At 41.1% G+C, this 18,762-nt stretch overlaps 1 protein-coding gene across 1 annotated transcript in view; it reads right to left on the reverse strand.

Annotated features, from left to right (window-relative positions):
- LOC147905033 (kinesin-like protein KIN-13A) overlaps positions 1 to 8,061 on the reverse strand; it is a 121,002-nt gene extending 112,941 nt beyond the window's left edge. The window contains exons 1-2 of the mRNA XM_087389483.1: positions 7,025 to 8,061; positions 6,557 to 6,787 (exon numbers count right to left, since the gene is read on the reverse strand). Of these exons, the coding sequence (XP_087245609.1) occupies positions 6,557 to 6,787; positions 7,025 to 7,213 (420 nt within the window). The 5' untranslated portion in view covers positions 7,214 to 8,061. The remainder of the gene's footprint in view (positions 1 to 6,556; positions 6,788 to 7,024) is intronic.
- Positions 8,062 to 18,762: the final 10,701 nt, after the last annotated feature.

Genomic DNA, 18,762 nt, shown 5'->3' on the forward strand with positions numbered 1-18,762 from the left:
ATCCATTTATACAAAGTCTTCGTACTGAGTTTCTATCGGCACTCCGAAGAAGAAGGGCAGACTCAACCATGACGACGGCTAGCACTAAAGGAGAAGGCTAATCAAAAGGTAGTCCAAAATCTCTTCATTCAAGCTACAACTGCTTGTGAAGTCTAAACGTTTTCATTTTAGTCTCTCCCCAACGAGCATCTAAATCTAAATCTAGCTGATAGGGCAACGCATCATTTAAGATAGAAAGAATTATTACAATACCAGCAGGCCACAACTTGGACGAAAACTTCACAAGGTGAAATTCGATACGGAGTTCCAATTGCGAGATTCTTTTGTCCTACACTTCTCTTCTTCCACATGCAATCTTAACCGTATACGCATAATTGATAGACAGGTTTTCAACTTCAGTCTCTTCATCATCTTTAGATACACTATGAGCTACTTGTCCTTTCATCTTATTAATTCCATTTCGACAAAGGCTGAAAATCCAATGCATCTTCGATTTTCTTATCAACACACACACACACACTTTTTTTTAGTGAAATATATATTACAAGATGGCTATCCAGACAAAAGCTAGTAAGCTGAAATAGTACATCAAGCGAAAATGTCCATGTAAGACAAATATGCATCATGATCTATACAGTGAGTTTGCAAACAATCCAAGAGCAATTGCTGCAAAGAACGACGGAAGAAAACAAAAGTAGAAAAGACTGGATCACCAAAGACTCTTTGATTCCTAGCTTTCCAGAGAGTCCAGAGTGCCCAGTAGCAAACCCAGGTAAAGAACAAATCAAACTCTGGCCGTTTAGGATATATCCCAAACAACCAGAAATGCTTGCCAAAAACAACCTGAGAGAATCTCAATCTCAATCTGTCCCAAAGGATACCCAAGAAATTATGTGTCTCAAAGCAATGCCAAAAGATAAGATACAGATTCCCTGGGAGCTAAACACCAATGACAGATAACAGGAGCAATACGTCTGTAAGAAAAAAACTGTCTTGACGAAACAACCCCCAGTAGAACACGCCATAAAAAAACCTATTGGCGTAATGTGCCAAATCTACTTCAATCTCTTTCTCCACCATTTAAGTGGACGGTGCAATGCCAAAAGATAAGATACATATTCCCTGGGAGCTAAACACCGATGACAAATAGCAGGAGCAATACGTCTGCAAGATAAAAACTGTCCTGACGGAACAACCCCCAACAAAACACGCCATAAAAAAACCTATTGGCGTAATGTGCCAAATCTGCTTCAATCTCTTTCTCCACCATTTAAGTGGACGGTGCAATGCCCAAATCTGATTGGCCCTGTCTGACACCCAAGGTGGTGATCACAAAACTTTATATAAAGAAGAGACTGTTATATGAGATAGCTTCAAAGGACGAATGGATGAGTATAAAGGAAGAAGGATCCAATCCTGAAGCCTGTCTTGAAGCTCTAAAAGTGGTACTGGCTGAAATGACTGAACCATTCAAGTAATGACTTGCCATTCTGGACGATAGTGCATACCCAAACCATATTTTACAGCAGCCAAAGGGAAGGATAAAAGAGTGGCATCATCATTAATAACATCTGCAACAGCGGAAATGACCCTGAGCTTGAATTATGATCTGATGGTAACTACTCTTGAGATCAATCTTGCCAAAGATTGTAAATCCATGTAATGCAGCTAATAAGTCACTGATCCTAGCCATAACATATATGTGTTGGCTGGTGATATTATTTGATCCTCAGTAATATAGTACATCCTTGAAAAGAACCATCCTTCTTTTTCTTTAGTATCGTCGAAGAAGCAAAAGGTAAGAAACTGAGTTAAATGTGTCTCAGCTTGAGGCATTCTTCTAGTTATCTCTGCACTTCAGCCTCTTGTGCAAAAGCTAAACCATAGGGTCTGCCCCAGGAATTAGTTCAACTTTATGCTGAGAAATTTTTTTTGGAGGTAACCCAGAAGATTACTCATCCTTAAAACAAATAGAAAACTCATCTGCGATCTAATCAGCTAATAAGGTCATCCCCAATCTTGGGTAGCCAAAAAGTTAGTTGATGCATCCTCCAACGACTCTATTGGAAGAATCCGCAAGCTTTTCTTACCATGCTTTGACCGCCAAAAAATTTCCATAATGGTGGACATGAAGGAAGACAAATCCTTCTTAGTGAAAAAAATCAATGGCAGATAAAACTGAATATAAGCCACCAAGATAGACTGAACAATGCGAAGACAGACATGCAGCGGCCAAGTCGCCAACTTCCAATATTCCAGTTTTTCCTTCAATTTAGCAAGAACCCAGTCAATCTGTTGACGGCAAGTAATGCTCCAACCTAAAGGACATCCAAGATGACGAATCAATTGAGTTGGAACAATTTCCCCCAGCCAAAGCAGCCTTTGCCAATCCTTAGAATGCAATGGCAACAAACACACACACGCACGCACGCACGCACAACAAAACAGTTACTGACATATGAGAAGGTCCCGCTATCTCAATTTAAAGCTTAGCAGCTTTAGGACTCTCCTCCGTCTCTCCATTACCTTCCAAGATCATCATCACTGCCATGCGTTTTTCTTTATTTCTTGGACAGTCCTTCCACTAATGTGGCTGAAGGCATCCAAAACATAAGCTCTCTTCTCGCATCTTCCTTCTGCTCAGAACTCAAAGAGGACTTTAACCAAGCCCTGACTACCATAGGCAAACATCGTCTTTTCCCAGCGCTCATTCAAGAGGCATGCAGCAGAGGGACAGAGCAGGAGATTATGCAGCACCTGCAGGACTTGGATATGATGCCAGTGGAGCAACATCCTGTCCATGTGGTCACAGTGCAGGTTGTGAGGTCTCATTTGTACTCAAGCTTCTGGTCCTACTAGTGGACATATTTATACCTACTTTGATTGCATTCTGTGCTATCTATCTTCATATCCTTGCATTGGTGTAATTCATGCTTGCATGCATGCATAGAGAAGGATATGGATCAATATGAGATCTCGGGTTATAACATTTTCTGCTTCTTATTTGTCGCTAGGGCTTGGCTCAGCAAGCAAGAGCCTTCCTAGGTTAATTTCTAACAGTGCCCTGTCTAGATGCAAACCCGCTCTACAGCTTCCACCATCCGATGTTTGCATAGAGGCATGTATGTGCATGCACATATGAGGGATGCATGTGACACAAATGCACCCTATAGTAAGCAACCCATCCCAATAATGGGACTCCCTCCTAAGGTATATTGGTCAAACGTGGCCAAGGGCATGCTTAAGCACCACAAAGAGACCTCGCTAATGTGGAAGAGTCTGATTGTCGAGGCCTACTTGTAGGCAATACTATCACAACCATGAGCCTCCTTGGCCACTGCAGACATGAGGTTTTAGTGATGCCTAACAAGGCATCCAATCTCCAATATGCATGTGCAAAGGCAAGGGCTGCTTGCCGTTTTTCCTTCACACTCCCCTTTTTTCCCCGAAACTACCTTCTTTTTTTACAAAGAAAAGGAACTTCTATTAATGCTTGCAAAGAAACCACCATACAAATCAAAAAAAAACCACGAAGGTGTTGATCATGGGAAAAGAAAGAAATCTGATTGCCACTTGGAAAGGGCCAACCTGTTTCCTGAGGTCTTAGCATAATGCCTGGAGAGTCTCTGGAACACGAGCTAACGACCACAACAGCGGGCTATACAACCGACGGATACCTCTCCGTGATAACATAGAGGGAGGCTGCAGCCCATGCCTTGCAAAAGTGCTCGCCCTTTTGGCGGTCACTCTAGACCCCGGAGTCCCAAATAGCTCGCAAAGTGTAGATGATATCCTGCCAGATGGCAACTAAAGTGGCTACTGGAGTGGTCTACTGGCCTCCCATCACCCAACTGCGTCAGGTGACCCAGATATGCCATGTAGCAACTCTCTCCCACACACTGTCCTCTGCCAATGGTGCAAGGAGCCATTTGGGAGGAACTGCCTCGAGTGGCTACCGGAGCACCCAACTGCATCGGGCGACCCAGATATGCCATGCATTAATACTAGCAACTATCTCCCACACGTTGTCCTCTACCAGTGGTGCAAGGCGCAACCACCATTTGGGAGGAACTGCCTCATGTGCCTCTAGACCCCGGAGTCATGGGAAAAGAAAGAAAACTGATTGCCGCTTGAAAAGGGCCAACCTGTTTCCTGAGGAATTACTCCCAAATAGCTCGCAGAGTGTAGATGATATCCTGCCATATGGCGACTAAAGTGGCTACCGGAGTGGTCTGCTGGCCTCCCATCACCCAACTGCATCAGGCGATCCAGATATGCCATGTAGCAACTGTCTCCCACACACTGTCCTCTACCAATGGTGCAAGGCGCACCCATTTGGGAGGAACTGCCTCGTGTGCCTGGAGTGGCTACTGGAGTGGTCTGCTAGCCTCCCATCACTCAACTACATCGGGCGACCCAGATATGCCATGCATTGATACTAGCAACTATCTCCCACACACTATCCTCTGCTAGTGATGCAAGGCGCAACCATCTGGGAGGAACTGCCTCATGGGCCTCAATCCTGGTAACTAGCCATGAATCCAAAAGGGATCAATCGAAAACGCCTATGTCCCCTCCGTGAGCCAAGCAACCAGTCCCCGATTGAAATCCCGCTCCATGCGCTGGGTACTCACCATTGTCCTCAAAGCTACTGACCAAACCCTCTGTGCTGCCAGGCTCCAACCAAGGGCCAATGGGAAGGCCACCATTTGCTACCATTCAAAACAAATAGGAAATCTTCCGTGGTCGCATGCTAGCCCAGGCGTGACCAGAACTAGGGAATGATCTCTCTAGGGACCTCTTGCTCAAACCCATGTCGCTCCCTCTAGGGAGTCCACGCTATTGCCTCCAACTGCAAGCGACGACCGATGCAGGTCGTGTAAGAAAAGAAAATCACCTTCTCCCCCCTGTCAGAGTGCCCTACTCGAGCAAGCCAAAACCATTCCCTTGGATCCCATTCAACATCCCTGAGAGGACGCCCCTCCCACAACCAAAGTCGCTTCCCTCAAACTACCAAAGTCACGTCTGTACAACGGTGGCATCTACCGTTCACCCTCATTTACTTCAACCAAGGGCCAATGGGAAGGCCACCATTTGCTACCATCCAAAACAAATAGGAAATCTTCCGTGGTCGCAGGCTGGCCCAGGCGTGACCAGAACCAGGGAATGATCTCTCTCGGGACCTCTTGCTCAAACCCATGTCGCTCCCTTTAGGGAGTCCACGTTATTGCCACCAACTGCAGGCGCCGACTGATGCAAGTCATGTAAGAAAAGAAAGTCATCTTCTCCCCTGTCAGAGTGCCCTACTCGAGCAAGCCAAAACCATTCCCTGGGATCCCATTCGACGTCCCTGAGAGGACGCCCCTCCCACAACCAAAGTCTAAGGTTGTGATGGAAGCACCCGAAAGTATTTGCAGCTGCAATCTCCAAATGTGCCTCAACCTGCATGCAAAACTGGTTTCCAGGGCTGAACGTCCATTATTTGTCTTCCTTGCGCTGCTGCAGGCCCATATTGAAAGCTGCAATACCTGTTATGTAGGTTTCTTAGGACTCCTGCTTGAGCATACAGCCCCTGCAGGTGTTGCACGAGATAATCCAGGCAACTAAAAATCCATCACTGTAAAGAAGTAAGATAATCCAGGCAAGTATAAGGCCCCTCACTTTGGCAAACTCCAGTCCTAGCAGGATTCTCTCTATGACAATAACAGAAGATTGAGAGAACAGGACATCAGGAGCAGGGGGAAAACTCGAAGGCAAGGCAAACGGTGGTCTGCCAGAATGGTCAATTTTGAAGGTACCAGGACCAACACATGTATTCTCATTTTGACTATACAAATGAAGCTTTTCGACCCGTATGCGGTGGATGCACAGCTGACTCAGACCTGACCTATACTATTCTGTTGAGAAGATTTCAAGCAAGTGCTGCTTATTAAACATAATGTAATTTTTAAGAGCAGAATTCCAGAGTGCCAAGCGTTGAAGAACATTCTGCCACATTTCACAGAGGTTTAAGCCTCAAGGACAATGCTCTGTATATTTGCGTTTGTGCACAACGTTTGACGTTCTCATGTAAGAGTACATCCAACGAGCACCAGATTTAGCCTTAAGGGAAGTACCTCAGGAAGAGGTATAGTGCACCCTGCTTATCGTTCTTCCATATATCCTCCATGCACGAATCCTTTAAATCCAGCCTAAACACTAAGAGCATTTTTTTTCGCCAAGTTAAAGGACTAACCTATGCAGTTGTAAATGCAGATCTTGCATTCATAATAAATCCAAAACATGGTCATTTTTGCTAGTTAGCTTCGCTCACATGACCCCTTCGAAACAAATTGATTTCAGCTTGCAGCTTTAGTAGAAGCGTACTGCTCTAGAGTCCATACGTTGAGCCGATAGATAATGCCAATAGTTTTCAGTGAGGTACCATACAGTGTTTAAGCTCCGTCCAAATATTTGGACGGAGTGTCTAGCCAATAGCAGCTCTTTTTCAAAAGCAAGACAGTACTGAGCTGTTTGAAAATCCTTGCGGCAACCTGGGCTGACAAATATAACTTACATCTGAAAGAAGTTCGAGGTCATCAATCGAGTGCAAGTCCAAAATTCCTGCCCCAATCTCTCCGCGCAACTCAGGTGATGACAACCCATGCACACCATTTTGCCTTCCAGATCCATAAGGAGGCGGGGTGAACGGTTCGGTTGCAGCTTCCACCCCACTGCTGATGGTTTTTATGAGCCTGAAAAGCTTCTGTCTATCCTCCAATGTTTGCACGCCGTGCCTTGCGTAATCCTGAAACAGTGCATGCCACGTACCAGTCAGCAGTGCAAGAAACATACTACAGCGGTAGATCGCTAGTTCAAGTAAGTGTTTACAAAGCTGATGATGAAGGCACCCGTAAACGTGGAGGACTCGAGGTTCGCCGTTCATCTTCACTGAGAAAAATGAAAAGCTCTTGATCCGGGCAGTGGTAATAAGCTACATTGTTCAACGAGCGGACTTGCCAACAACAACACGATCGGCAGTTACCTGAATCAAGAGATTTGGAAGTAGACGAGGATCCAACGCAGGAGAAGCCGTCGGAGAGGCTAGATGCTGAAGACCAGCAGATTGCAACCACCTGGCCATAACAGCGTCGGCTGCGTCGCCCGCATGTGAGCCAGAATGCAGGTGATCATACTGAGAAGCGGTACCAGCCGGCTGAACCTGTCCACGCATGGTGTACAAGCCGCCAATGCCCGATCCGAGGATACAGGCACGGGCAGAGAGAAATCGCAACTGAAAGGGGTGACCAGGGGTAAAGGAATGTGCAGCAACAGAGCGATACGAAAGGACCCCGGGGGCGTGAAGGAGATAGCGGTTAGGAGATGAATGAACTGAAAATGGTGGAGTGTGGTGGGCGCAGGAGACGAAGTAATGGAAGATCAAAGGAACCCAGAAGATGGGGGAAGCAGGAAAGGGGAAGTTTTTAAAATAACGGGGAAAAACGGGCAGAAGAGAGAGAGGAAAGGTGCTACAAAGTCGTGGAAATGGGCAGTAGCATATCCACGATGATCGGAACGAGGAAAACTGGTAGTGGGCGATGCGAAGAGGGATGAATTGGCAGAAAAGAGTAGAGGAGAAGAGCAGAGAAAAGGGGGGTTCTGCAGAAACTGTGTGTGATTGCAGTAGAATGATCAAGGGGATGCAAACGGAGCAATCAAATGCAAGGAGAGCAAACGAGCAATGCCGGCGCAAAGGCTGACAAGGGGAGGCTGGCTAGAGCCGAAAGCAACAAAGCAATGGCTATGGCTAGTGGGCGGGACGTAGAGGAATGAATTTGCAGGAAAAGGGAGCGGAGAAGATGCAGAAGAGATGGGTTGAAATTGGGTCTGGATGAAAAGGAGCAATCGAATGCAAGGAGAGCAACAGAGCAATGGCAAATTGGCAATGACTCTGGCTATATAGTTTTGGCAACAGCTGACAAGGGGAGGCTATAGCAGAAAGCAACAGAGCAATGGCTATGGCAACTGCTGCAGCGCCAGCAACAGGAGTAGAAGCAACAACTGGATGTGACTGCGAGACTAACTCAGGAACCCACCGGAAGCTTTTTGATGTGGGTTGCTGCTCCAGCACCACAAAAAGAATACCCTTGCATTGAGCGGTCAAAAGCTTAGGAAAGCATCCAAGGCAGTTAAAAAAGGGACCCATACAATTCCAATCACGCTCACTAGGCTTATTATTGTCAGCAGAATGTGAGTCTCGAGAGAGCGGGAGAGACAAGGACATGCAGAGTGCAATACTGGAACAGCTCCAGAGTAAGGGTCTCTGTGGAGAAAACTTAAGGAGATTATAGAGAACTTAAGGTTCAAGCAAATAAAATTTTAAGTCCTATCTGACTCTAAGAATTATTAGCCTCTTTTGTTGTCTTGCCTACGTGTTATAGGAGGCTGTACTTTTTTCACTTTCTTTTTTAGAAGCTTTAACAAAATTTTGAATCTTTTATTTGCTAAAACAAAAAAACAATTTCAGCCTCTAACAAGCAAATCAATCTAAGCTTAATCTTTTACACCTTCACAATGTTTTTTTTTCCTAGATACAAAGGATAAAGAAGAGAGGGAAAAACTGCCCTCCAACCAACCTACATCAAGATTTGGCCAAGGGCCCTAAAAGTCTCATTTTTTTCCGCAAAAAAACTAGCAGATCTCTTGGCCTCTTCTATCGCCATCCAGCCTGTTGCTCTTACAAAATGAGGTCTCTGGAACACAAGATTCCTAGATCTCCATAGGTTTGCAATGACTACTCACTCCCCTTATAAGTTGCCACGCCACATAAAGAGCTTCGTTTATGCTACTCCTATCTCCCAAGAGAGCAATCCACCAGCTTACCTTGACCTATATCTGAACTGTGCTCCGGCTATCTTTACCTTATTTCCATATTTCTTTGGCAAAAATGAATTCCCACAGCACATGCATATGGGTCTCCCTACACAGGTTGCAAAAAGGGCTCACCCTTGACTTCCACTTTGAGATCATTGATCTCACGAGCAATTTTCCTATCAAAACCCTCCAAAGCAAGAAATTTAGATAGAAAGAGGGCATGGCTCTCACATCTTCTACGTCTACAAGCCCACACGATTAGGATGTCCATAGGAGCATGAAAAATCCAATGCTTCTTTGCTATCAGTGGCACCATAACCCCCGCATCCCCCTGTAAATCTTTTAGCTTTCCACTTTTCCACTGAAAGCCTCTGAAACCTCCGTCAAATTGATAGCGGTGGTGGTGGCTGGTAGGCCATTCCTCTATTTTTGTCATAAGAATTGATACTAATCTTTCTTCTTCCAAATTGAGCCCAAACCTGCTTGTTGCTGCTTCCAAAGTGAGCCATTTTGCTCCACCTAGGTCCCAGATCTGCCTAAAAACCTTAAGGTCTTTGCCAAACAACCTTTTGACCACCCGTGGGTGCCGACCACAATAGTGGCAACCAAGCTTCAAACGCTCAGTTTGTCTACCACATAGATCATTACGATAGGCAGCCTAGAAGGAAGTTTTCCTTTTCTAAGCCCTCGTTAAGCCATCTGTTGTGATTATAGGCGTTGATCTTCCAAGGGTTTGAACGTGCTTTCTAGAAAAGCAAAACTTTTGTGAGCTCTCCTTAAGCCACGTGTACAATTTTAGGCCCTTGATTTTAGATTGATCTAAAGGACTAAAACACTCCTTCCAAATTTGACCCAAAAGCGTACTTTTTTTATTCATTCTTCCCACAAATCTATTATATAAGGAGGGAGATAATTGCATATTTTCTTTCTTGCCGTCACTTGATTGCGTAATTGTTGGACAAGGTCATGACCTTGCTACTGAGACTCCAATTGGATAATAGTGAGGATTCAGGTCCAATTTGGAGTTAGAACCATGACGGAAAGGGTTGCCTACCACAACCTAGTTCAAGAGAAGCATCCCCATACAGTGACTACAATCCTCCCCAATAGCATCCTTGAGACTTCTCTTTCCAAACTTATACTAATCTAGTCTGTAGTTCTGACTGAAGAATTCTAATTGAGAAATCTGACGAGCACATCCTACCATGGGTAGTCAACCCCCTTCACAATGTTTGCATCTACCATGCCAATTTAAATTAACTTATTTGGCCTTGAACCTTTACATCCTAAGCTTATTCAAAAAGCTGAAATCTCTTGTATGAGATCCCCATGGGTGCCTAAGTATGATGTCTTTTCAATAAGTAATAACTAATAATAAATAGTCCATCATGATCATTCCCTCCAAGTTTCCCATTTATGAGCAAGGAACCCAATCCTTTCATTGTAAGGTCCCCCACAATTTCATTTCTCGCTCATTTTTGTACGCAAGCTGCTTTGTTGACTCTCCAAGTTGCCCCGCCCTCGCAATAGACATGACACCTTTTGCTTACATCCCTATTTGCAAAGGCTTGGCATTAGTATAAGCTCCTATGGTCATGTGATACCATTCTAGTGTAGGGGCATTTGAGCATAGGAACATGCACTATCACATCAATAATTTATGAGTTAGCCCCATAGGAGTGTGTGAACATTATATAATCTTTAAGTATCACATCATGTGATTTTTGTAAGGGGACAAAATAACTCGTTTGTTTTAAAAAACTCCACATCGAAGTTTCCACATATGAGTAGGAACTTTTGAGCCTTAAGTAAGCCTCTCCTTTACGTCATTGTGTTCAGTGATTTATCCACAAGACTAGTAATTTCCAAGCTTCCTAGTGACCACAAACATGCATTGAAGGTAGATGCCATATTCTCATTGGGGCTCCTTGAGAAATCTTTGGCACAATAATGGATGAGCATGCATCACTACTCTATAAATACGACGCCATGTTGCCCTTTACACCCCTTTTTCGTAAGAGAGGCAGTACTCTCCATAGCGTTATTAGAGGATCGTTAGCCCTAAAAAAGGAGACCAAAACTACCGAGGACTTACTAAAATCACACTTGATTTATAGAGAGGTTTAGGGATCTTAGAAATCCATTAAAGAAATTCATTGTACAAAGGTTCATGCATCTTTGAAACCCATCATAGGATATAATACAAAGGGAGAAGTAGAAAGGATTGGGGCATGAAGCATACTATGCTCTTGGAAGGCTTGTGCTATTTTTGAGAGAGAGCTAGAACAACATGTAGAAAGAGCGTGTGAGCCTCCGCTCATGCATGTGAGGGTCCCCGTGGATTGTAATGACAAAAGACAACTATCCAAATAAGTCTTAATTGGTATTGTCTCTATAATATATCCCTACGGGCTTTGAGTTAGTACATATAATTAGAACTAACAATCATCTTTCTCTTAAGATATCTTTATGTTTATATAAGTGGGTGATGTCTATATACAATCTATTTGCATTGCTATATGTTTGCACTTATATTTTCCTTGAATCAAAAGAACGTCAAGATAAAAGCAAAGCCCACATCAAGCTTTGTCAAATCAATGCTTTAAGCACTCACATACAATTACCAATAACATTTTGTGAGACCATCCGGACCATATAAAAATATTTTTTTTGTTCAATCGTCTTGCAGCCTAAATTTGAATTATTGTAATCTAACCACCAAATTCATTGTCGTAGTTGCAATAAAATCTAATATTGCCAAAATCAAATTGAATTATTGTCATATAGTACCACCAAATTCATTGTCGTAGTTGCAAGAAAAATCTAATATTGACAAATCATTGTCTTAAAGTAAACAAAGCAAGAGTGATAATGCCATGTCTTATCAGATCTTATGGCCTATGATTGAAACTTAAACTATACATAAGCTAATATCTTACCCATAATGAATGATTTTTAACCGATAAATGACAATTGATAGAAATAAGATTTTTCCTTACTTCTAAGGCAAACTGATTTGGGGCATGGATATGTTGATGAGCAATGATATCCTTCATCTGAAACTCCTTCCTACTTCATTGTTGATGCCACCCCTCAAAAGAATCTCCCTTCCTAGTTCTCCTTATGATTGACCTGCAAGCTCTTGATGGAAAGTCAAGCATGCTCTCCAAATGGGCAGGGTCCCTAGAAGTGCTAGTCTTTGTGCCAAAGGTGTACAAGAAGTAGAACAAAGACTGCGTGGGTTGGAGCATCCACTCTTAAGTGCAAAAATCATGGGAAAGCACATGTTAACAAGCTTTGGATGCTCAATCCCTAGGGTGCCAACTCCCGTTAGTAAGAAAACCTATCAAAATCTTAAGTATGAGATGAATTTACCAATATTCCATGAGTAGAAATTATTCAAATTAACATGGTTGTGTTCTACACTAAAAGAGCTTCAAATATGCCTTTACACCTTGAAATTTGGGTAATACATGGAAAAGTTACATCAATTTGAAAAGAGAGAAGTTTTCATATTTTAGTCTTATTTTTGTTTTACCCCCCCTTTGAGCCTCATTATGAAAAATATGTACAAATCTTAAAATCTTGCATATTTTTCAAGGTATATACCTTATAAGTATTTTGTGGGAGGGCGGACATGAAACTTTCATATTTGAAAATTTTTAAGAAAATCCATGCATATTATGTATGGACCTTGTCCCCTATACCCTAAATTTCGGACGAGGGTAGTAACATATTACATATGGAGTTGGCGCCCCAGGGCTCAATCTCAGTCATTTTTCCTTCCCCTCGAGCATTAAATGGCTCTAAATTTTGATTTTTGAAAGTCCAATGTAGGCTTTTGAATCACATGCTAGGATAGTGTGGTTAAAGAAGGTCTAGAGTAAAAACAGGGCTAGTTGTTTTGTCAAAAATTATTCCCTTAGTAGATTGGCGAGAATGGAGATTTGACTTGTTGCAACTTAGTCATTCGAGTCTAACACCATGAATCAATTATTACTTTCAAAAGATCGTGATTTGGCCGATTGGGATAGACTATGGGAGCTATAGGGGTAAGACGTAGGGTTAAGCTTCTACAAGATTAATTATCCTACTCACATGGAGACATATTTGTGAATGAAAAGGGTTCATTCCATTATAATGAATAGATAATAGTTTGACATCACAAGTGATATAGGTTATATTGTTAGTTATATTCGAACATAGTTTACTATCCTTCTTCTTTCTTGCTCTTTGTCAAACTCCTCTATTTATTGTATTGATGCCTGAAGCAATTAATGTTGTATTCGTGCATAGACCTTGATTAATGTTGCATGGAACAAGAATGATGAGCATGTACTTATTTGTGCATATGCATTATGCATCCTTTAACCACCTAGAAATGCTTGTAGTTTTAATTGTGCATCACATGCCTGCTATATATTGAATTACTCTCTAGGTCATAGGAAACATTTTAGTATTTTCTTAGGCCAAACCAACCATGTAGCAATGTTGTTTGAGTGTTGATCTATTGAAGTACCTTTCTACAACACAAGATTTTGAATATGATATGTGTCACTAACAAATGATCACACCGTGTGCATTCCACATAGAGTCACGGGCTATGGACATAGCAAATTTCCAATGCTCATTAACTCTCTCTAAAATTGTGCCACACTGATGTAATTAGGAATGCTGAAGGCAAAGGAGGTACAAAGATGGATTTTCTATTGATAGATTTAACAAATATATTATAACCTATCTTTTTCCATTAACATCCATGCTTTTGGGATTACTAATGTTTTGACTACATACATACTTCTTTTAGAGATTCATTCCTTAGGAAAACTAAGCCACACAGTTGAGAGTGGGAGTACAAGGCTTAACCATGACAATAAGTTAGTCAATCAAGTGGGTGTGGGTGTAGAAGTCCTAAACATGGCAATAACAATTGCCATCATCACTTGGAATTTGAGGGTGTTTTGGCTTTGAGTACCTAGCACGTAGATATCATATTTTTACAGGATTGAATCTCAGTAAGGTGGAGTGTGCATGGACCATCTACAAAGTCTATTGATGTTTGAATGTAAACGAATGCAATCATCCTTCAGATATAAAAATCATGGGCATTTCATTTTCATACTTTCCACATGAAAAGCTAAGTATTTAATGCCTATACTTGAAAATCATGGGCATTTTAACTTTTCATTTTTTTCTCATAAAAAGGTTAATATTTTAAATCATTAGTGAAAGACTTAACATGCGAAAATTAGTGGAAAAACAACTTGATTTAGTAGCTAAAATTATTTTTTTGTAATGTTTAGGTACTTGAAAACTCTATGGAAAGCAAATCAATTTAGAAACTTACAACTAATTAATATGATTTCCTCTTTGCAATGTTTAGGGTGCTTATTATCAATGAGCTATGATATGGTTACTCAATTGCTTGGATTTCAACCATTCTTCTATTAAGTTGAATTTCAAATCCCAATTGCTTTATACACAAAGGTTGAGGAAGTCATAAGTGTGTGTGCTTTTTGATCCCTATGCTCATAAGGTAGGGGGCTAAGGAGCATTAATACTTATGATTCAAGTATCTCAGATCTCTCAAAAAATGAGCTATGCCTTCTTATTTTGACATGCATGATGTGATGCAATATTTCTTATTGAACATTGACACTCCAGCTTGTGTGAGTTAAGGGTACCATGACTTATGATCATGAAGGTATCTTACATCTCTCTAAATATGAGCTATGCATTCTTGATTTGGCATGCATGATGTTATGCAAACTTTCTTTTAAATTATTGAATGTACCTTCCTGTATTCTACAAGGCAATTCTTTCTTGTGCATGTCCTATATCATGATTGTATGCAAATGCACATGCACGCACACACACATGCACACACACTTACATACACACTTGTACTTTATTATTGTAATACTATTCTACATCTCAATTATATTTTGAATTTGTTACACAAAGGTCAAGGGCCTAGTTTGGAGAGTGTTGCTTAGTTGCTGCAAAGTAGGGGGCTAATGAGAACCAAAATATACGACTTAGGTATTTTGAAACTCTCTAAATATGAGCTATATGTTCCCCTAGCTAAATGTGCATGAGAATCAAACTATGTAACTGTACTCTTAGTTGTTCGAGCCTCGAGGGCACTATGGTCTTTTGACATGATTTGTAATTCCCCTGGTAGAATGTTAATGAGAAGCAAATCATCTAGCAGTACTGTCATTAATTATAACCTCAAGAGCCCTTCAGTCCTTGGACATGGTCTGTAAGCCCTCAGTAGAATGCACGAGATGAAAATCATCCAATTGTATCCTCTTTAGTCATTCTAGCTCCAAGAGAACTCCAAAATTTTTACTCGGTTTACAATTCCACTAGCAAAATGCACATGAGAACCGACTTCTCTAATCACACTCTCTTTCTAGCCTAAGGAGCACTCTAGTCTTCTAACATTATTTGCAATTCTCTTGGTAGAATGTACATGGGAACCAAATAGTCTAATCATATTCTCTTATGTCATTATAGTCCTAAGAGGACTCTATTCTTTTAACATGGTGGAATGTGCATGAGAACTACTATTGTGGAATTGTGCTTTCTTCATTCATTATAGTCTCAAGAGTACTCCAATCTTCTAACATGATCTACAATTTCTGCTTTCAAAATTTGTATAATCTAATCACAGCCTCTTAAGTCATTCTAGCCTCAAGAACACTCTAATCTTTTGACATGGTTTGCAATTATACTTTCTTCATTCATTCAAGCCTAAAAAACACACTGGTCTTTTGACATGATTTGAAATTCCCTTGCTAGAAGGATCATTAGAACAAATTATGGGATTGAAATTTCATAATTTTAAATGATTTGCATACCTATCTCTTCTACTATTTTGTTGCTTGTATGCTTTAATGGCATCCTAAAGATTAGCTATTTAACGTATTTGTTTATTGTAAGTATGAAAATATTAGACAATAGCACCTTTGGATATTTTAGTATTTTCTATTTTCATGAAAGTTTTTAAAAACCATCGAGAAGATTTTGACCAAAGTTTGAAAGGAAAATTTTCAAAATATCTATGATTTACCAATGGTATAAAACCACATAAAATAATATATGAACACATTCACTATTATTATATGAGTAGATCTTTGATAAAAATGAGCTTACTTTCCAATGAGCGTAATCTCATAAAACACCAATAGTTGTGACGGTTTGTATGAGGTGCTTAATGTGTTTAGTGGCTATATCGCTATGAAGTGGTAAGCATAGCATGGATTTTATTATTGTGATAGTTATGCTTTTCCAATGTGGTAAGCATAGCATGGATTTCATTATTGTGACACTTATCTTTTTCCAGTGTATGCAAGCACAAATGCTCTTAGGAATTGTTTGCCTTTTAGATTTTTTATTGTAAAATCTTAGTAGTCCTTGCACAAGAAGCAATCACAAATATGTTTTTTTGCCATCTAGACAAATGTAGCTTGTTTTTCAAGTGAGCTATTTTCTTATACATCACATCGTTCTTTCAATTGGTGCCTTTTCTATAATAAAATGAACCATAGATACTTCTACTGGGATAGGCCTTTGATACTTCAGAACTTGGTTTGTCACAAACAATGTAAATCTTGATCTAGACGCTCGATTGCCTTGAAGTTTTCATGTAATACACTATATAGTCCATCGATTAGGGGGGACTTAGGGTCACAAAAGGGCCCTTATTGTTGGAACTGTGGGGAGACACGAAGTGGATAAAGAACACGAGAGTGTAGTCCACACACAAAGCTCCATTGAATAGTTCAACAACAGAAGTACAAGACTTGGGATATATATGAAACCCAAGTATAAAGTGAAAACCCTAGAGTAGAATAACTTAGACCAAGTCTAGCCTACAATACCATACCATTGTATGTTCTATCAAATCCCCCCTCAATGGTATGGCTGAAGTACTCTGGGAACTCCTCAGAAGTACCTAGGGTACCTAAAGTACCTTGGTTGCACAAATTCATTCAACGTGATATAGCAACCTATAAGAGTATTACAAGAAAAACAATGTCATTTTACAACCCCCCTTACATTGTTGTAATGTCTCTGATTCCCAAGCCTGTTCGATGACATACAAACACTTCTGCTGACAAGCTCTTAGTGAAGATATCTGCTACATTGTCCTGAGATGGACAATAGATGAGGCCAATGATGCCATCTACTATACAATCCCATATAAAGTGATAGTGATTTTCCACATGTTTCATGCGAGCATGAAAAATAGGATCGTTACCAATCTTTATGCAACTCTGACTGTCACACAAGATAGAGGTGGCGTGATCATCTTGTGAATGATGCAAGTCATAAAGTAGCTTCCTTAGCCATATGCATTCTGTAGTAGCTGCATTTGCTACCTTATACTCCGCTTCACTAGAAGAAAGAGAGACCGTGGCCTGCTTCTTACTTAACCAAGATATGCATGCGGAACCCAAAGAGAAACAGTAGCCAGAAATGGATTTTCTATCATCAATGTCCCTTGACCAATCAGAATAGTGCCATGCACATATCTGAGAATACGCTTGGCGGCATTCCAATGAGTGATAGTGGGACAATGCATAAACTGACTCAATACTCTTGCAACGTAAGCAATATCAGGCCTTGTGGAACACAAATAGATAAGACTCCCCACCAACTGTCTGTACAAAGTGCCATCAAACTTTTTAGCCTTATCATACTTAGACAGTTTGAGACCCTTCTCAAGAGGTGTAGCTATAGGCTTACTATTCTCCATGTGAAATCTCTGTAATATACTCTTGGCATACTTAGTTTGGGACATGAAAATACCATCTTGAGTTTGCCAAAACTCAATGCCCAAACAATAGTGTAGTAAACCCAAGTCTGTCATATCAAATAACCGAGACAAAGCTAATTTTACTGATGCAATATTTCCCTCATCACTGCCAGTAAGCATGATATCATCCACATAAAGAATAAGAATGATGATTTCTGATTATTCTTGAAGCACGTAGAGATTTGGCTCAGTTTGGGTGCTAACAAAGCCCTGTGATAACAAGAATTGATGGATTTTATGGGACCAAGCCCGAGGTGCTTGTTTCAGCCCATATAAAGCTTTGCGAAGCTTGCATACCTTTTGTTCTTGTTCCTTAACCACAAAACCTTGGGTTGCGCACATAGACCTCTTCCTTTAGGTCTCCATTCAAGAAGGTTGTCTTTACATCCATCTGATAAACAGGCCAATCGTAACTTGCAGCAAGAGAAATGACAGTCCGAATGGTTGTCATCTTGGCTACAGGAGTAAAAGTCTCCTCATAGTCAATTCCTTCCTCCTGACTATACCCCTTGCCAACTAAACGGGCTTTATGTTTCTCAACTGTACCGTCAGAATGATATTTCAACTTATAAATCCACTTGGTGCCAACTACATTCTTCCCAGCATGGAGATCAACCAATTCCCAAGTGGCATTCTTTTCAATGGACTGAATTTCAGATTTCATAGCATCTTCCCATAATGGGTGTCCCTAAGCATCCTCAAAACACTGAGGTTCAATTTCAGCTTCCATAACTGTGCTCATCAAGGCATAATTGACCTGATTTTGTGCTTGCCTTGTACTAGACCTTCTTCTCCCCAACACAGGCTGATTTTGTGCATCCTGAATGGTAGCCCGAGCCCATCTAGGAAGGGGCTGACTAGCTGCAGCAGGCTGAGACTGATCTGCAAATTTTACCCTCCTTCTTTCATAGACAATAGGCTAATTTTCATTGCTTGATTTCTGAACTGAAATTTCAGGAGTGCTACCTTTATCAATATGGGGAATTTCTCCAAATGTAGTGGAGGAAGAACTTGGTGTGTTAGACACATGTGATGGCATATCTTCTGACTCAAAATGAACGATATCCAAAGGTGTAGTGTCC

The sequence above is a fragment of the Dipteris shenzhenensis genome, chromosome 2, assembly GCF_047967505.1.
Source record: "Dipteris shenzhenensis isolate YYH24624 ecotype China chromosome 2, Dip_SZ_1.0, whole genome shotgun sequence".
In the NCBI taxonomy this organism is placed as follows: domain Eukaryota; kingdom Viridiplantae; phylum Streptophyta; class Polypodiopsida; order Gleicheniales; family Dipteridaceae; genus Dipteris; species Dipteris shenzhenensis.